Genomic DNA, 23,804 nt, shown 5'->3' on the forward strand with positions numbered 1-23,804 from the left:
GTATCTTCCCCCACTGTTGAGGCTTGCTTAGCATGTCTGGAGTGCTTTACACATGCTTGGGCTACAACTTGAGTCTCTGTTACTGATGCCAGCAGGGCTCAGCTGCTCTATGTTTGCTTCCAGAGATTGAGATGGTGATCATGAAGCTTGGCAAGCTCTCAGAGGTGGCCGCTGCTGGGACCTCAGTGCAGGAGCAGAACACCACAGACGAGGAGAAGAGCGCCGCCACGAACTCAGAGAATGCACAGTGGAGCAGGTGAGCAGCGAGGCCCTGCTGGGAGCTCCTGGACAGCCCCTCAGCCTTGAGAAAGAAAGGGTAAACACAGCCATGGCTTTCTCCTGCTCACCATTTGTTCCCTTTGCTTCAGCCTCTGGCCACCAGGAGACACAAGCTCTGGGGGTATGTAAGGGAAGAACTGGCTTAGTCACATCCTCATACTCTTATTCTTTGACAAGGTGGTCAGTCCAGGACATTACCACGGTGGAACAGTTGGTAGCTAGGCTGGGTCTAAAGGACGTAGGATGTTCCCAGGAAGAGCCTCTCATGAGTCAGGCTTGGAACTCTCCTCTCAATCCCTGATTGCCATGCTTGCCCGTGTCTGTGGGGCCTTGACACATAGTGTGATTCAGTGCTGCCACCTGTCCTGGCCCTGTTGCTCTGACCTGTTATTCTCAACTCAGAGATGGTTTGTGAAGCTGATCTGTGTGCTTGCAGATCATCAGCTGCTCCTTTCCATGCCGCTGTGGTGATGTGCTCAGATCTGTAGGATCCAATACAGGGAGCCATGAGCCTGAAACATTAACACTGGAGCTTTGTGAGAGTGAGGAGAACAAGAGGTTTTGTTTGACTTGGGGCTAAATGGCTTCTTTTTTTTCTTGCATTTTAGGGAACAGGGGTTTTTAAGAGTTGATTGGGTTCTTTTTAAACCTTGGATGACTAACTGGTTACTGTGATCACATAGATTTCTAACAAGCAGAAACTAACTCAGGTGACTGAGCCAACGGGTTTTCTGTGTGTCCTTGAGCCCAAGACAGCATCCCTAGCACCCACTTCCCAGCCTGAGGCTGGGAGCAAGGAGAGGGTAAAGGAAGATGGTCATTTGTTTCCCAGAACATCAGCGCATCAGCTGAATCTTGATGTCTATTCCACTGTAGAGAGAACTGGAACTGTTGGAATTTCCCTTGTACAGAGTTTAGCCTACACTCAGGGTCAAGTTAGACCCAAAATAAAATACAAAGATTCTCCCCTCCCCCCCACCGCCAAAAAATTGTTGTTTTGGGGCTATCTTAGTAAGTAGCTCTCTCTGGCTGGCCTGGAACCCACAGAGGTGCACTTGTCTTTGCCTCCTAGGATTAAAGATTAATGCACCACAACTCCTACTCAGCAATCTTTAAAAGATATATAAGTGATGCACCTCCAGAAAAATGTGAAAACTTTTCAGGAATGCAAAATAAAAATAAAAGTTAGTGCTTCCAGATGCTCCTGTCTCAGTGTCTCTTACCGACCTTTTCAGGACCACTTGTCCCTAACTCATTCCTGTCTTGTTTTATTTCACCCTTTTGCTATCTAGTACCAAACCCCAGCATCTTTTTCACATCATGATCCTGTTAGTAATGGGATGCTTAGCGGCTTCAAAATACTTCATATCATATATAAAGGATAGCTCACCCACAAGCCCTCCCCTTGTTTTGTGGTTGGTCATCTGTACTATTTCCAAGTGCAAATGTAATCCAAATTGCAACCAGCTAGCTTACAAAAAAAATGTTTTATACTTTACTCTAGTCTCAAATTTGGTATAGTCATTGCTAGAATCTCATAGAATCCAAATCTGCACACAGCAGAGATGTAGACATATCTAGATGGAGGAGCTATCTATTGCCTGGGCAGCAGGAGACAAGGACCCTTTTGGGCACTGTCCCCTTAAGGTTTTCCTTTTAAGTTTTGTGTATCCCGTGTTTATTTGAAACGTGACAAATAAATTTTTACTACTTATTTATTTTCATTTTCCAGCTTCACATTTTGTGTTGATGCATTATGCAACTAGGGACTCAGGATGAGGAGCCGCAAGTGTCACTCAGTAGCAGAGCATTTCCCACTGTGCTCAAGGCCCTCCACTCCATCTCTCATCTGCCCCATCAAAGCCTAACATATTCAAGATGACATGGAAGATTCTGCGCCAGTGATCTCCTTTGGACAGTCCTATTTTCTATTTTCTTTTTTTTTTTTCCATTTTTTATTAGGTATTTAACTCATTTACATTTCCAATGCTATACCAAAAGTCCCCCATATCCACTCACCCCCACTCCCCTGCCCACCCACTCCCCCTTTTTGGCCCTGGTGTTCCCCTGTACTGGGGCATATAAAGTTTGCAAGTCCAATGGGCCTCTCTTTCCAGTGATGGCCGACTAGGCCATCTTTTGATATATATGCAGCTAGAGTCAAGAGCTCCGGGGTACTGGTTAGTTCATAATGTTGATCCACCTATAGGGTTGCAGATCCCTTTAGCTCCTTGGCTACTTTCTCTAGCTCCTCCATTGGGAGCCCTATGATCCATCCATTAGCTGACTGTGAGCATCCACTTCTGTGTTTGCTAGGCCCCGGCTATTTTCTATTTTCAATCCTCATAGATAGTCCATACTGCTAATGCCCACATGTTCTTCCAGTTGTAAAATACAACCTTGATCATTTTCTGGATTATTTGGCTTTCTTGACCTCAGCTTGGTGTTCAATGGGGCAGCCTCGGATGGGAGCACAGCCTCTTACCCCAGGCCTGCCCTGTGCTGTTCTGTTTTCTGTTACTGAAGTCTTGCCAGGCTAGGCCCTACCCTGGGAAGGGCAGCATTTGGGATGTGTATTTTCCAAGTTGTGGCCACTTTTTATACCTTATCCACAGAGCACAGAAGGTGAGAGACCCACTATCAATTCTTCTAGTCAAGGAATGTTGGCCCAAGAAATTGCTGAGCCAGAACACAGGCAAAATAAAATCACAGAGAAGCATCCTTGATATATTAAGTATAGTAATCAAGTGCAGGGCATGACCCCGTGCTAAGGCCCTGCAGTCAGCCTCCTGGGCTGGACTGCTTCTGTGCAGGTGAGGTGGGGCAGTTAAGGAACTCACCAGAGGGTTTGTAGCAGGAAGAAGCAGACCAGCATTTGAACCCAGGCAGTCTGATTTAACCGTACCTTCAAACATGACTGTGTCTTGCCCAGTGATCTAGGTCTGTTACACTGGTCCTGTGTTCATCTTCATTCCTTCCGTCCTTTATTTAAAGTAATGATACATGTCTGTGCTGTCTGCCAGTTGGCATGGGAGTATGAAAGAGCAGGAACTTTGTACCTACCATCTCCAGAGAGACCAGGTGAATGATTGTCAAGTGTCTGAGTTGTCTATCCTTGGTCAACACCCCCCACCCCCACCCCAATAGCAGCTTTCCAAGGTCAGAGCCCATCTCTCATTTGTGTGGATGTGTTCCCAGTGCCTGATTCTGGACCAGACACATAGTGCATTCACCACAAGCTAGTAGCCTTAGACCTGTGAGAAGCAAAGACAAGATGTTGTCAGATGAGAGAGGGAAATGCACACTGTTCCAGAGGCTTACAGAGATTTCCTCTTTTCCAGACCCTTCCTGGATATGGTGTACCATGCCCTGGACAGCCCTGACGATGACTATCACGCCCTCTTCGTGCTCTGCCTCCTGTATGCCATGTCTCATAACAAAGGTACGTGTGCTCCTTACCTGCCTGAGTATGTGACACAGTGCTGGCTCTGTAGCATCCTTCCTCTTCACTGATGCAAAGGGAGGGCACTTTGGGAAGGAGGTTCCCTCCTGGCCTCTGAGGCTGACACCTACAGTGCTCTTCTTTAGCCTCATTACAATTTCTCAGGTGTTTTCTGCAGACTGAAGCCACAGGCATTGGTGACTCTGGCGTGGTGGGGAGAATTCAAGTGTGGCTGTCTAACCCAGTGTGGCTTTTTACAGACCCTCTCTGCTTTACAGTTAACCTAGCTAATGACCACTTTCCTGACATCAGAGACAAACCAGTCAAATTGGAACCTTGGGTTTGCTATTTATAGTACTTGATGTTCTTGCCGTGGGGTCAGTGCTAAAACTGACCTGTGTGGAAGCATAGGTTTCCTTTCTGAAGAGAGCTGTGCTTCTCCATCTGCTGGAAGCTGATTCTGGTGTTGGCCTATCAGGCTCCCCACAGGCAAGTTTGGAGACTTTCCTCAAGAATATTCACAAGAGCTGGAGTTGGCATAGATTGACACACAGCATCAAATAACATTCCATCCAGGAGGTTTACGTTAAACTTGGTGGGAGGAGATAGAAGTGATGCTCACTAAGACAGCCTATGTCTGAAGCAGAACAGGGTGTTTCTTATTTATTCCTCAATCATTAGTCTTGAAAATTAAGTCAGTTGGCAGCACAAAAACATCTAATGGCAAATGCCTCCCCATCTGCTGTTCAAGGCAACTTCTTGGTCAGTTTCTCACATATCCTCTATGAACCTCGGTGAAGAGGACAACCAACTGCACCATGGCACCTGTGCTGCCTGTGTGACCTGCCGCTGGGCCTGCTCTTCTTGCCATTAGGGTTGACACAGAGTTTCACATCTGTGTGGAAATGCCTGTTGGGTGTCGAGGTGATAACTTGTTCTGCATCTCCTTAGTAAGTAGCACTAGGGTCAGGTGTTACTGCTCACAGTCCACTCTCCATAGCCCCCTTACAGTGAGGCTGCTTTTACCCTGTTCTTTGCTGTTCAGGAACCTTTAGCTTCTCCCTTAACCTCCACCCTTCTGACCCTGTTCAATGGAGTATCTAGACAGCACCTGCTTTTCCACTTTGATTTGATTTCAAGGACTCCCTTCTCAGACCTTTAGCTGGAGGGTTTTCAGGCACAGCAACAGAAGTCTGGTAGAGGTAAGCTTGAGGCAGCTCTCATCCATGATCCATGGCCAAGCGATGGAAACTGCCTCTCTTCCATGGAGGTGGAAAGGAGAAACCTATGAGGCAGCTTGGGGCACCTCACAGGAGCCCAGAGACTGATGAAGAACCAGGGACGGACTGGAAAGGACTGTAGAGACCTCAGCAATGAGTACTAAAGAGCCTGCCTGCAAGGGCTCTGATGTGGTCCCAGGCAGTCCCAAGATGGCTGCAGCTTGGTGTGGTGCCTACCTGTGGAATGCTTCATGTCGTCTCGGCTGGGATCAGCACACTCGTCCTGGTAGCCCTGTGTCTGGGACGCTCCTTTGGAAGCGCAGTAGCCACCACAACACTGACAAGCACCTGTTCCCAGAGAGCCTCACCTCCTTATGTGCTTGTGCTCTCTCTGGCTGCTCTCTCTTCTCCAAGTCACCACTTACTCAGTGTGCTTCCCTCTCAGCCTTCCACTCAGAAATCACTTTCTCCAAAGCTATCTCCAGTTCTCTCAAGTAACTCTGGGTTAATTCTACCTGCTGTGAAATTTTATGGACATTGCTAGACTTGGATTGCTAAATTTGTTTTTGTTTTTTGGTTTTTTTAAGGTTGTTTTGTTTTGTTTTTTGAGGCAATATCTCATGCATCCCAGGCTAATTTGGGATTTACTCTGTAACTAAAGATGACCTGAACTCCTGATTCTCCTGCCTCCAAGTGCTCTGATTACAGGTGTGCACCATCACTCCTGCTTGAGGCAGTGCTCAAGCCTCGTCTGTTTAGCTTAATACTCTACTAACTGAGCTAGAGCTGCTATCCCCAACTGTTAAGGATTTTTGTATCTGTGTTCATAAATGATACTGATCTATAGATTTCTTACAGTTATTTATCTGGATGCACTGCAGTTATGTACCTTATTTTTTTTAAAAAACTAGTATTATTGCTGGGTGGTGCTGGTGCACACCTTTAATCCCAGCATTCAGGAGGCAGAGGCAGGCAGGCAAGGCAGGTCTTCAGAGTGAGTTCCAAGACAGCCAAGGCTACATAGAGAAACCTTGTTCGAAAAACAAGGGGGGGGAACTAGCATCTTCTTCTTTAAATGTTCTTTGAACCAGCAGAGCCATCTGGACAAGGTATTTCCCCCCTTTTTTCATTGATTGATTAATTAATTAATTAATTTTTTTTACATCCCGACCATAGTTTGCCCTTCCTTCTTGCCAAATCCTAGACCCTATCCCTACCGCCAATTCACTACTCCTCTGTTTCTCTTCAGAAAACTGCAGACCATGAATATCAACTAGTCATGGTATTTCAAATTGCAGTAAAACTAGGCACTTCCTCTCCTATTAAGGCAACCCAGTAGGAGGAAAGAGTCCTAAAAGCAGGTAACAGAGTCAGAAACAGCCCTGCTCCTACTGTTAGGAGTTCCACAGGAAGACCAAGCTACACAACTCTAACAAGTCCAGAGAGCCCGGGTCTGTCCCATGGAGGCTCCCTGGTTAGTGGTTCAGTCTGTGTGAGCTCCTGTGGGCCCAGGTTAAGTGATTCTGTGGGTTTTCTTGTGTCCTTGACCTCTGTGACTCCTACAATCCCTCCTCCTCCTCTTCTGCATAATTCTCTGGGCTCTACCTAATGTTTGGCTGTGGGTCTCTACATCTGTTTCCATCAGTTGCTGGGTAAAGCCTCTCTGACGATAATTGAGCTAGACACCAATATATGAGTATAGCGACTATCATTAGGAATCATTTCGTTGACTTTTCTTTGTTTCTTTTGTTTATTTGCTTGTTTGTTTTGCCAGTCATGTTTGGTTCTATCCTTGGTCTCTGGGCTTTCCAGCCTTTGGGCCCTGGCCCTCCAGGCAGTGTCAGGGTGGGATTCCTCTTGTGACATGGGTCTCAAGCTGGGCCAGTTGTTGGCTGGCCACCCCTGTTCCCGTACACACACACAATTTCTGGGCCACCTTTACCCCAGCACTTGCAGTTCAAAGGTTTTGTGGTGACCCAATCACTCTATTGGAAGTCTTGCCTGATAACAGGATTTAGCCAGTTCATGCTTCGTGTACCCCATTGCTAGAAGTCTTAGCTAGGGTCACCCTCATAGATTCCTGGGAGTTTCCTTTGCATTATCTTTCTAGGGATGCTCCTGATTCCAGTTGTCAAGGTATCTTCTATGAGATTTTTTTTTTTATCTTGAGATCAATTATGTAGTCTTAGCTGGCCTCAGACTTGCAATCCCCCTGCCTTATCTCTAAATGTTGAGATTGTAGTACTCCAGCACACTCAGCTAAAGGGAAGTCTTTAAAAAAAAAGATTAATTTATTTTCTATATATGAGCACATTGTAGCTGTACAGATGGCTGTGAGCCTTCATGTGGTTGTTGGGAATTGAATTGAGGACTTCTGCTCGCTCCGGTTGGCCCCGCTCACTCTGGTCCAAAGATTTATTTATTATTATACATAAGTACACTGTAGCTGTCTTCAGACACACCAGAAGAGGGTGTCAGATCTCATTATGGGTGGTTGTGAGCCACCATGTGGTTGCTGGGATTTGAACTCAGGACCTTCAGAAGAGCGGTCAGTGAGTGCTCTTACCCGCTGAGCCATCTCTCCAGCCCCTGAAGGAAAGTTTTGACCACTGAGTTTCTCCATGGAAATGTTAGAGTATCTCTTATGAGTGAGCTTTGCTGATTTGCATCTTTCAAGGTATTTGTCCATTTCATCTAACCTGTTAAATTTATTAATGCAAATTTGTTCATGATTCTCCTCTGTCATCTTGCATTGTCTATAAGATCTTAGTCTGGGTCCCTGTCTAGTTTGTGATATTGATAATTTGGGATCATCTTTTTTCTGACCACATTGGCTAGAGGATTATCAATTTTACTGACATTCTAGATGGTTTTCCTGTTTCACTGATTTCTAGTCTTAAATTTATTTAATACATCCTGCTGCTTCCTTCAGATGTAATTTCTCTTCTGTGGTTTCTTAAAATAAAAGCTTAGATGTGTGTGTGTGAGAGAGAGAGAGAGACACCCATTGCTGTTTCTAGAGCACTGTAGCCAGACTTTAGGCTACCTTATGGGTTCCTATATCATCCTTCTCCACCCTAGTCCCTCCCAACCCCCAACACTGGGTAGAAGAGAAAGAAGGCTAGAGGGGAAAGGGGGTATTAATATAGTTAGACTAGTTCCTGTTGATTGGGGGCATTGAGTTCCTTGGGGCAGTTTTGATCTTCATCATCAAGATATCTCCAGCCAGCAAAAGAAGGAACAGCAGTAGCAGTAATCCTTTTCAGGACTGTAGCCTAGCATTTTTTATACCTTCTCATGAGTCTCCACAATTCCAAACGTCACACATTTTCGATCATCAGGCATGCATGTGGTACACATACATGCATGCATACAGGCAAATAATTCATATACATAAAGTAAAATAAATAAATTCCAAAAAACTTTAAAGAAGTTCACCAACAGTCTCCTCAGGTGTTCCTAAAGCCACCATGCTTTCCAACTTGTGTACTCAGCGGTGCACTTAGCCTGGAGCTCACTTGTTGTGGGTACAGATTCTAGGCAGACCCTTTGCATCCCTGTCGTTGGGAAGCTACACAGGAGGTGAGAGCCTGCCTGCAGGAGTCAGGAATGATTTTTGGACCATGTGTTTGAGGAAGAAGTGTCCAAAATGAAAGGTGGCAAAGGGCAGAGCCACAGGGTGCACAGAGCCGGGAACACATCTGCCACTAGGAACACTAGGGTGGGAAGGTGGCAAGCTTCAAGCCAGGTGCTTCAAGAAGCCAGCAGGTTGGAGTCATCCTGGGAGGAAGCGCAGTGGCCCAAGAGCTCTGTTCAGTGAGCCGTGGTGGTTATAGAGCCAGTTGAGCCAGGAAGTTTCATGCCTACTGCATCCCTCAGGATGGATTCTAGTCCAGCCAGAGCCATGCCAGATGTGGACAGTGTAAGTACTGGTGACACTAGCACATGCCCCATGCAAGGCACTGCTGAATGAACTGGGACGAGTCTGACCAGTCATATCTAAGTGAACAAGAAGAGGACTCAAGGTGATGGGAAAGGGAAGCAGGAAATGAGAGGTCAGAGCAAGGAGTGGTAGAGTATAGCTGGGTGACAGCCAAAGCAGCCAGGGAAGACTTCTCCAGTAGATGGGACAACTTAGAACAGAGCCGGAAGAGTGCCACGGAGTAAACTCTGTAAGGATGAAGAGACTGCTCCAGGCAAAGCTTGCAGTAGGAAAGTGGAGACATATTCTAAGAGCAGCACATAAACCTAGTGAGACTGCCCAGGGAGGCATGTGACAAGATTCAAGTTTATGCCAAGTATAGCAGGGAATCCCTAGAGAACTTAGCAGGAAAATGCCCTCAGAGAGGCTGGAGAGATGGCTTGGCAGTTAAGAGCACTGACTGCTCTTCCAGAAGACCCAGGTTTGATTCCCAGCACCCACGTGGTGGCTTACAACTATCAGTCAACTATGTAGATGGTGCCCAGACATATATATGCAGGCAAGATATATGTACATATAAACTAAATAAATAATAGGAAAAAAAAAGAAAGAATATCCTCAGATGATAAGTTTCCAGAGGAGCCTCCAGCTCTTGGGCTTTTCAGAGTAGGGGAGTGAGCTGCTGGAGAGAAGCTGAGCAACTCATGAGGAAGCAGTGGAGATAGTGTGGGCTGTGGGAATGGAGCTGCAGGGTCTGTGACAGAGTTGGGAATCAGAGCAGGCTACGCCAATAGGCTGGACATCAGAATTGAGTGTGAAGGGTACAGGTCCAGCAAGAGGACGAGTCAGTGGGGACCCTGCAATTGTTAATGAGACAGGAGGAGCTCACAGCTGAGGACCAGGCCTTCCTTTGATGTGGATGGGAACAATCTGGGTGATGAGCGAATTCCTGACTTCAGCTTCTCTGGACAAATAGTGATTAGAACTAGTAAAATTGGGCCATTTAAACAGGCAAATTGAAATCAAAAGCTCAAGTTTGACACCCAGAGACCCTGACATCCTGGGGAAGCTGCTGATGGAGGGACTGTGGCACATGGTATGCCAGCCTGGCCACTGTGCCCAGGGGCTGCCTTGGGTGACTTTGAATGGGGGCTCTTTGGCTGGTTGGCTTACTGGTTAGCTACATTTGATTCCAGCTTCTCTTTTCCTTGTCCTTTCCCCTGAAACAGGCCCCAAATAAGATATTCTCTTCTTAGTTAATATTTTCCCCCTTAGAAGACAATTTCAGCCTGAAAGCCTTGTTAATAGAAACCAAATGTGAGCTCAAGCCTTCCAGTAAATCTTAATAGATGATACACTGCCCTGAAATGAAGGGCCCACAGTGGGAAGGGTTGCCTGACAGAGTAAGGCGGTGGCATGATTCAGCCAGGCCACTTAATAAATTCTGGTTAGTATCTGTAATAGAAAATGTAGCCTTCACCTCGGTCAAGTCTGAGTGGAGGCTGTATGTTGGGCGGCTCTGTAGTCCTAGCCTCTCCAATTCACTCCATGTCCTATGCTGCCCCCACTGTTTACCCAGGAGGCACTTTGAGCTTTGGGATTTGTTTTGTTTTGCTAAGAAGTTCCTGGAACACCACCAAGAGGTATAGAAAAGCTGAAAAGTGGGCGACAAGATTGTGGGGATGAGAGCTGGCAGATACCACTTTGCAGATTGCAGCTGACACAAGCTCAGACTCAGAAATACATTAGAAACTGACTGACAATCCGCTTAGCTCTCAGAACAATTGTCTAAAGCTCGCCAGTGCTGCCAGTACCTATGAGAATTCAGCTAGGAGAACCTGAGGTCACAAGCAACAGGAAACTAACTGGGTGACATGTTCTCCTGCTCACATCTACTCCTTAGTCAGGCCTCTGTCTGCTTCCTTTGTCTAACTTTGCCAAAGGTGTCTTCTACCCTTGACCTGCCTGTGTACTGCAGCTAAGAAGAATCTAGAAGTCAGAGTTGGGAGGGAAGCTTTTAAAAGCTATAGTGTGGAGCCATGCCTTCCCTTTCCCTTCTGGGCTCTTTGAATTAGTTAATTGAAAGTGACACATCTCTATACTTACCTCCATCCTGACCGTTGGCAGGAAAGGAATGAGGAAGCACATGGCCTGCTGGGAGGCAGGTCTCAGTGGGTCCTGTGCTGCATAGAAAGGTATCTTTGAAAGTTTTCTTGAGGCACTTAAGACTTGTGCAAACAGGACAAAATCTTACCAAAGGCTTATCTCAGACAGAAAGAAATGACTGGCAAAGAAGCTGTAGTTCATTTGCCACAGAGCCTGCCTTTCTGTAACTGAAAACCATACTGCATGTGTGGGTCACCCCTGTGTGCCGTCTCACATTTTACATACATGCCCTGTCATATGGTGGCATTGACAAGAAGAGTGAAAGTGAAGGATTGCCTTCGGGTCATGGTTTAGAAGGGTTGCAGTCCAGTGTGGCTGGAGCATGAGGCAGGTTATCACATCATATCCTCTGTCAGGAAGCAGAGCATGTGAAGTGGCCATCTCTCCTCTGCTAAACCTCTATGGAAACACCCTCCCAGACAGATCCATATCTGTGTCTTCTGTGTCGTTCCAAATCTAGTCAAGTGGACTGCGCAGGGGAGCCATCATGGGCTTTATTTCTCCAGCACCACCAGACAGTATTTTGTTTAGTCAGGTAGTTAAAAATCCCAGATCAAATGCTTCTCGACACACTGGCTTCTCAAGACTGCTTGTCACAGAAAACAAAACTGAATCCAGGCCTTCTGTCTCCTGGCCTGTGGTTGAACTGTCCTCAATTGCTCAGGGTCTTGTTTCCACAGCTGTTTATATGGTAACCTTTCTTTTTTTCTTTTCTTTCTTTCTTTTTTTTTTTTTTTTTTTTTTTTTCGAGACAGGGTTTCTCTGTGTAGCCCTAGCTGTCCTAGAACTCACTCTGTAGACCAGGTTGGCCTCGAACTCAGAAATCCTCCTGCTGTTTGTTTGTTTGTTTGTTTTTCGAGACAGGGTTTCTCTGTATAGCCCTGGCTGTCCTGGAACTCACTCTGTAGACCAGGCTGGCCTCGAACTCAGAAATCCACCTGCCTCTGCCTCCCGAGTGCTGGGACTAAAGGCGTGCGCCACCACACCCGGCGTATGGTAACCTTTCTTCTGTTCAGTTGTCATATTGAATCACTTTTTTGTTTCTTTGGTTATTGTTGATTTGTTTTTGTTTTACTTGTTTGTCTTTTTGGTTTACTTTTGGTTTATTTTGTTTATAGTGGGCCAAAATTGATTTCAAATAATTAATTAACTAAAGTCAGGCAAGATCAAGTAAAGGTACTTGCTGTCAAGCTTAACAAACCATGTTTGATACCTAGGACCACATAGTAAAGAGAAAGCCAACTTTCATAGGTTGTCCTCTGGCCACTACACTTATGCCACCATAATAGATATAATTAAAATCTTTAAATAACAAAATGAGTTAATTCAGTGAGTAGGTGGCACATATCTGTAATCCCTACCATTTTCAGGAGGGTGGAGAGTTGTTGGTCATTCGGAGGCTGCATGCATGACCTTTTTCAAAAATAATAAAGCTACCTCTGTTAAGATCTAGTCAGTGACCTTTGAGTTGAGAATAGTGACACACACCTGGGCAGGGAGAGGGAAGAATGGACGAGCAGGATCTCATAATATGGGCAGAAAGGCAGAAAACGGAGCTGACTCTGGGCTTTCTGCCACCTCTGAGGCCTTAGCAGGCTTCTCTTTTGAGCTCATTTTATGAAGAATATTTTATTTATCTCTTTTTCCTGTGCTCGGGGTGGAACCAGGGCCTTGTAGGCACTAGGAAGAACCTTCACAATAGGATTGTGCCCTTCCTCCAGAAAATACTGTCTGAATTTGAGCTTTTTGATTGGTTAGTTGTTTGGAGTCAGGTTTTGGCACATGATAAGACCTTCTTGAGAAACATTTGATTGGTGTTCAAGGGCTCTGGCTGCTTTCAGGGTTGTGGCCATGTGTGTTGCTGCGCACACCTTGAGAACTGGGGCCCAGGTAGAGAGATGGGTTCAAAGGAACAGAGGAGGTCTTAGAGGCTGCAGGAGAGGCAGCAAGGCACCTGACACTGAAAGAACCAAGATCTTAAGAGGTCTTTGTGTTGCCAGGGTAGAAACCAGAGTAGAACCCACTCTACTGTTTTCCCCTGGGGCCTGTGCTATGCATCCAGAACTGGGAGTAGAACCAGACATGAAACTTACCTTGAGTGGCCTGGGAGATGAAAGCTAGCTACCCAAAGCTAGCCAGAGCACAATGAAGGTGATGGCTGTGACTTCTTCCCACCCCACTGGCTTCCCACCAACCTCCTGTTAAGGGCCCCTACCTCAACCCTCCCCACTGTGTGTAAACTATAATTTGGGGGTGAAAGTTTTATCTGTTTCCATTATAACTCCCAAATAATTGACACAAAAATCTTTTAAGTTTTTTAACAAACTGCAAGCCTAGGTTGGGCAGGTTCTGAGCTATTCTAGTCCTCTAAACTATTGTATTTCCCAGCCACGTGGTCCTTTACCTTCAATCTGAGTCTCACTCTGGCTTACTTTGCTCCATGTGTGTCCTCGTGGGGAAGCTCTTGGTGAACTGCTCTTCATACTCCTCAGGACTCCCCCTGGGACCTCTCCACATTGTCACCTCTTTTCCTCCTTCCTTTCTGTCTACCTGGGACCCCCTGACTTAGATAGAAAGTGCTGCCCTATTATATTCTCTGCCCAGCACAGGCTAATCAGCTCTTTATTAACCAATCAGAGATAATTGGGGTATATTACCACACTGATACAGGAGATGCTCAATAATTAGTGCACAAGATGACCACCACCAGCTGGGCCTCGAGGTTTACCTTCAAAAACATGGAACAGCCAACCTTTAAGAGCTTCACCAGAAAAATTCCTTCTTTGGCCTCCTGCAGCCTGACTTTCACTTTTCTTGAGTTGGATTTTCTTCTACTCCTTAGTCTTCCCTTTTGCAACACACACCAAATAGAAGCATTTTAGCCAGATTGCAACTACAAATTTCCATAGGTACATAGTAAGAGGCGGCAGTGACTGAATACCCAGTGACAGCAATTCCAAGGGGAGTATTTACTATACTCAGGACCCTGTCTGCATAGGCCATGAGACTAGAGTGCTAAAGGCTGTATCAAGACAGAAGCCTCTCACTCTCTGCAGCCAGTGAGACACCAGCCCAAGGACACCTAGGAGCTTTTGGAGAGGTGGTGACTATTGCTGAGCCCTGGAGTGCATACCCCTTGAATGCAGCTTTCATAGTGGAATGCCCATGTGGGTGGTGCCACCCCCCTCCTCCCTAACTGGATCTCAGCCACCTTTGGAGTCATCTCCAAAAAGAAATGAGAAAGCACAGAATCACTCTGAGCCTTGATTTCCTCACCAAAGGCCACGTGGCCAGAGTGAGGGGTTCAGGGCTCTGGGAGCCTGGCAGATGGTCAAGAAAGAACAAAATAGAAATCTAAGGAAGACTAGAACAGCCCTAAAAAGGGGCTTCCCTATGAAAACACAAGTCCTGGCTCCCACTGGCTGACATTCTAGGGGACTCTACCCCTGGGCCTGTCACTGTCCTCTGTAATGGAGCAGTTGATGGTGTAGAGAAAGTGTGGTGTGCTTGGGAGAGAGATGCTGCCCAGAGCCACAGAGCAGCAGTCCTGTCCTGTGTCCACCCCTCACAATGGAAGGAAAGAGAGATATGGGGACAAGATTGACGCCGCTCGGGGAGTGAAGGCCAAAAATATTGGGTTGTGATTTGATTTTTGCCCTAGGAACCAGAGTTCTTCCAAGTCAGACACTTGGCATCAAGATGCAGAATCCACAAGTTCAGCCTCAAAGCAGTTCTGTGGGTGTGAGAGAGCCCTACAGAACACCAATCCTTAGGCCATTTCTTCCTTTCCATGTCATTTCAACAAAACAGAACACTGCTTTATAGCACCAGCATGTGCACAGTTTCTCTGGGAACCCAGCAGTGCCACCTCCACTGTCTTACCAAGATTCTAGATGAAACACCACCTGGTACTCAAGGGTTCTGAGAAGCGCCACCTCCCTAACTGGGATAACAGGAAAAGCTAAGCTTCAGGCATAAACAGTCCACAGGGGTCTCTGTACTTGGGTCAAGCACTGTGTTTATTTCTGCAAGTATTTCTCAAGCACCACATCAGAGGAAAGGATGGGAGTTCACAGTGTCTTGCCCCGGGCCCCAATCATTGTGGCAGCACTGGCAGGTCTTCCTGCCATCTCAGCTCCTGGCACCTCTTCAGGAAAAATATTATCATGGCCTCTGATTACAGACTTGCCCATTCCCTTTCCTTATCCACCCTCCATCCCACCCTTTCTTTTGTCTCTTATTACATACTATTTCTTTCCCTGGGGTGGGGGGTATTCCTTTGTATCTTGGTGATAGATATGCTTTATTGGTTTCACTTTTTGTCCACCTGCCTAGGCTAAAGGTTTGAGTCATCCTCTCTTTGTTGATCTACTCCTCAGGAGGAGGGCTGGCATCTGCCCCACTCAGCTCAGAGCCTGCCGCTATCATAGTGTGTTGGGCATCCCACTTAGCTCTTTGCTTTCATCAGTGAGAGCTTAAGGCTATGATTGTTGGGGCCTCATACATCTCAGCTCTGTTCCTTGGTCTGTGTCTGCATGGAGAAGAAAGGGCTGTCCTTACATGCACAGACTTGGCAGAGAATGGCAGTGAGTTGCTTTGGTGAAAGCTGCTTCTTTTCTACTTCTGCCTCATCTGTCAGAGGTGCCACCATTGGCTCCAGGGCCATTCTCTTCACTGCTAAGTGCCCGACAGCCCTTGTTTCTAATAGAGACACAGTAGGCCTTGAGCCACAGTGAGTTCAGTCAACAGTCATTGGCTAGAATGTGAGAACACTGTCCTATATGGCTTTCATAGTTACTGTTAGTTTTCACACCAGGTTGATGTCCTATTTACAAATAGCAATAGCAAATAAATGTTTTGTATAATAGTGTGTTTGTGTGTGTGTGTGTGTGTGTGTGTGTGTGTGTGTGTTTATTCATGTGGGTTTAGAGGTGTGTTGCGTGTATGTGTGTATTCGTATGGGCTTAGGGTGTGTGTGTACATGTGTGTATTCATGTGGGTTTATTAGGTATGTGTGCATGTGCATGTGTTTGGAGGCTAGAGGCAAACCTTGGGTGTTCCAGGTACCATCCCCCCTGCTTTTTGTGACAAAGTCTCTCACTGGCCTAGAGCTCACTGATTTGGGCTAAGCTGTCTGGCCAGTGAGCCAGGATCTTCTTAGTGCTAGAATTACAGCATGTACCACATACTGTCCATGGCATCTGAGGATTGAACTCAGCCCTCATACTTGTGCAGCAAGCATTTACCAACAGAGGCATCTCCCCACCATTGGAACATGTATGTTGTGATATATCTATGCACGCTCAGTGTACACAGAACCCAGACAGAAGCTAAACCAAGGCAGTGGCCATGCCAGATGTCACTGAAAAGTAACATGGTGGCAGTGGCTGCAGACCCCATCTTCAAAGAACTTTTATCTTCCCACTGAGCAGCTTTACCAAGGACCATTTTTCTTCTTTCTCCATTTCAGGCATGGATCCTGAAAAACTAAAACGAATTCAGCTCCCAGTGCCAAGTGAAGCTGAGAAAACCACCTACAACCATCTGCTGGCCGAGAGGCTCATCAGGATCATGAACAATGCTGCTCAGCCAGGTACTCCTGTCTTGGGGTATGCGAGGGAACAGATTCCTAGCCAGGCACAGAAGCTGTAGGTCCCAGATCTGCTCTTTTTGAGAAGCTGGAAAACTCTCAGCTTTTCCTTTCCCCTAGGCACCAACATCTGCCTTCTGTTGCGGGCAGGACTCGGTCTCTGGAGCTGTGTGCACCCTCAGGTGCAATCACACCTCTCTTCTCCCTCTTGACCAGCCTTTCTTTTCTTTCATCGTGGCTGGGACCCTCCTTTACTCGGGAGTCTGAGGCCATATTGTGGGGATGAACTAGGCTGGGAATCTGGGTGAATCAACAGGTTTGAAGGTCAGGTGAGGATACACTCTTTTTTTTTTTTTTTTTTTTTTTGAGGAAACATTCTTGTGCCCATTGTCTCCAGTGGTTTGGCCCAGCACCCATCTGTAGCCAGCCACTGAGGTGATGATAGCAGTGGGATGAAGCTGTGGGCCTAGGCTTTCCCAGCTGCAGTAAGGACTATTTTTACTCCAGGAGATATGTGACTATGACTAGAGACACTTTGAACAGAATGACTAATAATGTTCCTGGTCTAGTGCTAAGCACCTCAAGTTGCCCAGGACCTCTACAGGTTAGAGTTATCTGGCTTGGAATGTCAACGGTTGCATAGTAGCATTGAGGGAACTGTGTGGTCAGTGGTCAAGGATAGGGTCAGCTCTGGCTAGAACTTGTGAAGGCAGGAACTTGATGGCCAGCAGAGGGAGTGGAACTGCTCTGGAGAGGCACATAACCTCCAAGTGGAGAGGGAGAGGAGGTCTGGAGTGGATAGATTGGCCTGCAGGAATGAGCAGAGACCAATTTTCCCTGGGCTTTTATCATGCTAAACAGAACCTGCTTTGCACGTTTATAGCTTTGGCATTTGTAAGCACAAAATTTTCTCCTCTGTTTCAACCTTGGAACATTAGCGAATCAGCGGGCTGTTGTCTTGGGTGTGTCCCTGCTTGGGCCTCAGTATCTTAGAACTCAGGGACAAAGCCCAAAGACTCTCTGTTCCCTCATTCTCCTACTACACTTCCACCTTTCCTTAGAAATAAAATGCAAAGGGCTGGAGAGATGGCACAGTGGTTAAGAGCACTGACTGTTCTTCCAGAAGTCCTGAGTTCAATTCCTAGCAACCATATCGTGGCTCACAACCATCTGTAATGGGATCTGATGCCCTCTTCTGGTGTGTCTGAAGACAGTTATAGTATACTCGCATACATAAAATAAATAATAAAAAAGGAAGGAAGGAAGGAAGGAAGAAAGAAAGGAAGGAAGGACAAATAAGACAAATAAGACAGTTTGCTTAATAGTAGTTGGCCTTAGGTTAAGCAATAAGTATCTTCCCTAGGAGAAAGGAGATGGCTTCCAGTAGCAAGCAGTTACCTTTCCAATGCAGAAAGTAGCAGAGACCCAAAAGCATTATTAAGCCAGCGCCCACCCCACCCCCACTGCCCTAACAGATTTCATAAGTCAGCCATTGTGTTTGTGTTTGCTTATCAGTTTCTGCTTATATAGTTTAAGCTAGTCTGGATTGGCTTTCTGTTAACTGTGACCAAATTGTGATAAGCTTCGTGCTGTACTAGCCAGCACCCAGGCCTGGAGCCAGGTGCTGTGTAAAGTCCCAGGAAGAAATCTCTACAGACACCCAGTGTGGTCAGCCCCGTGGGAAGGAGAGTTTGGAGCCCCTTTCTGGACACCTTCCAAAGACTGGTGATGTCAGCAAGGGTGGGGTGGCTAGTGCTGGCTGTCAGGCCCGCTCATTCAGGCCCCAGAGTTGTTCCTGGACTTCTGCCATACTGTAGAACTGAGCCTCACTGGTTCTGCTGGGCCCCTTTGCTGTTGTTTCCTGATCAGGAACAAGGGTGGGAACACCTAGTACTCAGAAGTATAGGTGCTGAATGAAAAATGAAATAAGAGGAGGGTCTGACGACTCCTGAGAGTGCAGACGAGTCCTGTAGAGATAAGGGAGATAACTGAGAAGTAGGCAGAGGGAAGAGACCAGGCTGGGCATGGCCAGCAGACTGAAGTGGACCATGAGAGTAGAGAGCAAGCGAGGTAGTCTGGCCAAGAGACTAGTGTATGGCTGAGGTATATAGGCTGGGAAAAGGGAAATGGAACCCAGCCCCTGAGAGGGAAAAGTTTAGGGTAGTGGGTTGTATAAGAAGTGCTGAGTTTCAGATTTAGCAGGTGAGAGGGCCCAATTCTAAGTCACATGACCCACAGTGGGTCTTACAGAACTTGCTGTTCTATTTCCTCACCTGGAAGAAGAAAACTGTTCTGGACAGGCACAGCTGCAGCACAGCCTCCCGCCTTCCCTTGCTCACACCCGACAAAGGGACCCATAACTTACTAGGAAGGGGATTGATATGAAATGGTCCCACCCCCACTCCCATCCCCCATCCCCAAAGTGAGAGGCTTTGGATGATAGGCCACCAGGTGGTGGTTAACCTCAAAGAAGGAAAATAAGGCCTTGTGTTTGGGGTGCACACTGGGCTTTGTGGGTACTGGGCTGATTCTGCTGTGCTCTACAGATGGCAGGATCCGGTTGGCTACACTGGAGCTGAGCTGCCTGCTCCTGAAGCAGCAAGTACTGACCAGCTCTGGCTGTGTCATCAAGGATGTGCACCTGGCCTGTTTGGAGGTGAGGCCATGCCTTCCCCTGCCCTTCCTGTACTGTCGTCCCTCAGCTGAGGAGATCAGCCATGAGGTTCTTGGCACTGCCTGGTCTGGACATCCCTAGCTTAGCTCAGAGAAGCTAGGCCTGAGATACCTGGTACCCCCACCCCACCCCACCCACAGTCCTGCTGAAGCCCACTTGTCCGGAGGTGCCTCCCTCCATCCAGACCACTGGAAGATTCCCAGATTCTTGCATTGTAGTGGCTAATTTTGGAGTAATCTGCTTCTGGGTTAGCCCTGGGAGTTTTCAAATGTTCCTTTTGTGTGACAAAAGCTTTTATACATGTAAAAACATATATCTACCTACAGAGTGTATGTGTGTGTGTGTGTGTGTGTGTGCGCGCGCGTATCTGTTCTGATCCACTCCCTCCCCGCCTCACACACACACACACGCGCGCGCACACACACACACACACACACACACACACACACTGGTGAAAGAATTTTGTGTTTTATTAAGGAGGAGACATTATAGCTGGATTCTGTAACTGACTCCCCTGTTTAACTGAGTCACCCATTGTTTCCCCTCAGAGCTGCTTCCCTCACACCTTCCTTCTTCTTCAACAGGGTGCAAGAGAAGAGAGTGTCCACCTTGTACGTCATTTCTATAAGGTACTTGGCAGCACAGGCATACAGTAGCATGGGGTATCTCTCATGGAGTAGGGTGGTGGAGTCATTGTAGGCAATGATGTGGGGTAGATAGATGCTCACAGGTTTACGGATGTGTATTCTATGGTCTGCATCTAGAGGCTAGAGGAGAACTTTGAGGAGCTGGTGTACTCCTCCCATTGTGGAATATGGGTATCAAACTTGGCTCATCAGGGTTGCACCAAAAGTGAGCTTACCTGCTGAGCCATTTTGTTGGCCCTTGGAGTACCTTGTCACACTTGTGAATGTTGGGCACTAGCACTTAATCCCACAGTCTCTTACAAGAACATTAAAATTTCTCAGGACTTACTATTAGTTTATGGCAAATTGTTTATAAGTAACTCATAAATTTACTGTAATTTATGAGATGTATGTGGATGACAAAGTCAAGCTCATAAGTGATATCTCCTGTACTGGCTAGTTTTGTGTCAACTTGACACAGCTGGAGTTATCACAGAGAAAGGAGCTTCAGTTGAGGAAATGCCTCCATGAGATCCAACTGTAAGGCATTTTCTCAATTAGTGATCAAGGGGGAAAGGCCCCTTGTAGGTGGGACCATCTCTGGGCTGGTAGTCTTGGGTTTTATAAGAGAGCAGGCTGAGCAAGCCAGGTGAAGGAAGCCAGTAAAGAACATCCCTCCGTGGCCTCTGCATCAGCTCCTGCTTCCTGACCTGCTTGAGTTCCAGTCCTGCATCCTTTGGTGATCAACAGCAGTATGGAAATGTAAGCCGAATAAACCCTTTCCTCCCCAACTTGCTTCTTGGTCATGATGTTTGTGCAGGAATAGAAACCCTGACTAAGACAAATTGGTACCAGCAGAGTGGGGTATTCCTGTGACAACCTGACCATGTTTTGGGGAGGACTGTGGAAGGACTTTGGAACTTTGGGCTTGAAGATCCATCCGTTGTTAAAAGCTCTGTCAGATGTTGTGTAGGAGCTTGGAAGATAATGTTGAGAACACTGCAGAAGATGGAGGTCTGGTTTGTGAAATTTCAGAGGGAAAAGTAAAGACTCTTTTCAGGGCCATTGCTGTTTTGATTGTGAAGATTCTGTAGTTCTGGTTAGCTGGGGCTGAAGAATCAGCTGTGATTAACAAGATACCAGAACTACCAAAGCAAAAACTTTGCATTACTGGGACTATTGATGCTGGTTAGCTGGAGCTAAGAAATTAGCGGTGATTAAGAAGAGACCAGCATCATTGAGGTGACATCTTCTGAGAAGTGTTTTCTGAAAGCACAAAGAGGCTGTGTTCCAGAGATGGCCAAGGTTGTACTCCTGCTGCAGCAGGACTTGGTAATATGTAAGGGTCACCCAGGTGGTACTGGTTTTGAAGGCATGAAGGGGTCACGCAAAGCAGCTGAGGCTCGGCACTGTGAGAGGCCATGGAAGGCCATTGGTGAAGATGCAGCCTCAGTTGCAATTGAAGGCCCAGGACTGAAGGGGTCATGCAGTGTTTTGGAGATGCCAGTACCATGAGATGACCACCAAGAGCAGCAGCAGCAGTGGAGTACAGGCATCTGGAGCCTAGAGGATGACGCGTGTGCTACAAAGGGCCTGGCTGGAGAAGTGACCCAAGCCCTTGGAGGAGCCCAGAAGATCGTGAGTTGGATCCCAGACATTGGACGGTTGGAGATTGACCTTTGCTTTTGATTGTGACTGTGCCCTGATATTTTCCCTCTTGAAGGAAGAAACTGTTTTAGTGGAGCCCACAGTTAAAGAGACTTTTAATTGTAAAAAGACTTTGAATTTTAAGAGATTGAAATTTTAAGAATATGTAAAGACTGTGGGACTTTTAAAGTTATTTAGATCTTGGGGATGAATAAGATTGTAAGGGTTGAGGCTTACTAGTGATGTTTTTGTGTGTCAAGTTGACAAGGGGTCAATTGTACTGGCTAGTTTTGTGTCAACTTGACACAGCTGGAGTTATCACAGAGAAAGGAGCTTCAGTTGAGGAAATGCCTCCATGAGATCCAACTGTAAGGCATTTTCTCAATTAGTGATCAAGGGGGAAAGGCCCCTTGTAGGTGGGACCATCTCTGGGCTGGTAGTCTTGGGTTTTATAAGAGAGCAGGCTGAGCAAGCCAGGTGAAGGAAGCCAGTAAAGAACATCCCTCCGTGGCCTCTGCATCAGCTCCTGCTTCCTGACCTGCTTGAGTTCCAGTCCTGCATCCTTTGGTGATCAACAGCAGTATGGAAATGTAAGCCGAATAAACCCTTTCCTCCCCAACTTGCTTCTTGGTCATGATGTTTGTGCAGGAATAGAAACCCTGACTAAGACATCTCCTAATACATAGAAAACAACTATGAATCACCCATGATTTTATCAATTACACATTGTTAATATCTATAAGTATGCATGCTAAGAAAACTCATGGCAGCATCTGAAGTATCATCTTGAGTTTAGTGAGATGACCTTTAGGATCTGAAGGATTTGGAGACATTTATCTTCAGGTAATTCTTGCTTTAAGAGATCCACTTATACCAGTGTCATACAGTTTTGTTTGGCTCTGACCATAAGGCATGAGAAAACGCCCTCAGCAGCAGTCTTTCCAGACACTGAGAAGGTCCTTTTGGCTTTATAACCTGGCCAGGTGAGGATGTAACATATGCTGGAAGTTGTTTCGTTTGTGTGAGCATCATGGTAGATGGCCTCTGGAAGTGGAAGAGGTAACACAGCAGGGCTTTTCCAAAGAATGTCCATGGTCAGGGTGGGAGGGGAGAGAGGAGTTATTTGGAGGGGGGTTAGTTTAGTAGGAATAGGCATTGCCCTAGAGTCTTGAGAGTGATGGAGAGTGGACGGAAATGTGTGTAAAGAATGCCAAGTAGGCCGGGCAGTGGTGGCGCACACCTTTAATCCCAGCACTTGGAAGGCAGAGGCAGGCAGATTTCTGGTCTACAAAGTGAGTTCCAGGACAGCCAGGGCTACACAGAGAAACCCTGTCTCGAGGGAAAAAAAAAAAAAAGAGAGAGAGAGAATGCCACTTTTCCTAGATAAGTTGGTGAGTAGATGAAGGCAGACGTGGGGTCTGCTGAGACCACTCTCTCACCCTACTACTTCACATGGTGGATGAGTGGCTCAGAAGTCCAGCCGTGCTGGAGTCATCCTAGTGATCTCTGCAGGTCCTCCTGGTCCTGGTTCCCCTGAACAAGGCTCACACGGTTCCTGCTGGGCTGGGAGGTGGCGGCACAGCCCCTCTGTCCCACTGCCCTTGCTTACACTGCTGGTGCTTTGCACTAGGCCTGCCACCATTGTTGGTTTTAATTGAGCTAAGCCCAATCCTGTAATCTAAAACTCTACCTTGCCAGGACCAGATAACCTGATCCAGCTGCAGTTGTAGACATGCCCAGACAAAGGGGCAGCACTGTGGGCCACCACTCCGTGGGGAGGAAATCCCATGTACCCTTCAGAGAACTGCACTTGAACTTTAAGCAAAAGCATGCCCCTTCTAGTCCGCCCAGAAGAAAAAAGAAACCCTGGGGCTGCCCAGTGCTCTTTGGACCTCTCTCTTCCCCATAGAACTTCTAGAAATCTGTCTGCCTCTTGAATGCGCTGATGTTGTAAACACAGAAAAGCACAGAGTAGCCATTTCCCAGAAGCTGCCCCTCGGCCGGTCTGGAACAGAAGGAAAACTGCGTTTGCATTTTACTCCCAGCCCAGGGAGACAGGGTGCTTCTTACTCAGTTCATGATGTAGGACAGAGGCAGCACTGACTTCTCCCAAGCCCTAAGAGGCAGGCTCTGAGACTGTGCATTTTCTGTGCATTATTTTGCCTTCACACTGAGTGGCCTGATAGACATGGGCTCCAGCCTATTCTTTTCAGGCACACAACACCTTTTGCCATCCCA

At 46.8% G+C, this 23,804-nt stretch overlaps 1 protein-coding gene across 14 annotated transcripts in view; it reads left to right on the plus strand.

Annotated features, from left to right (window-relative positions):
- Window positions 1-23,804, plus strand: part of Clec16a (C-type lectin domain family 16, member A) — a 199,570-nt gene that overhangs the window by 65,571 nt on the left and 110,195 nt on the right. For 9 of the 14 annotated variants that reach the window (XM_006522660.3, XM_006522662.3, XM_030249311.1 and 6 more), the window contains 5 exons: window positions 124-256; window positions 3,621-3,721; window positions 16,500-16,622; window positions 19,166-19,275; window positions 19,878-19,922. In XM_006522660.3, the coding sequence (XP_006522723.1) occupies window positions 124-256; window positions 3,621-3,721; window positions 16,500-16,622; window positions 19,166-19,275; window positions 19,878-19,922 (512 nt within the window). Of the gene's footprint in view, window positions 1-123; window positions 257-3,620; window positions 3,722-16,499; window positions 16,623-19,165; window positions 19,276-19,877; window positions 19,923-20,614; window positions 22,186-23,804 lie in introns of those variants that run through there. The other 5 variants (XM_006522665.3, XM_017317149.2, XM_030249313.1 and 2 more) reach the window with 2 other exon arrangements.

Source organism: Mus musculus, chromosome 16, assembly GCF_000001635.26.
Source record: "Mus musculus strain C57BL/6J chromosome 16, GRCm38.p6 C57BL/6J".
NCBI classification, from domain to species: Eukaryota; Metazoa; Chordata; class Mammalia; order Rodentia; family Muridae; genus Mus; species Mus musculus.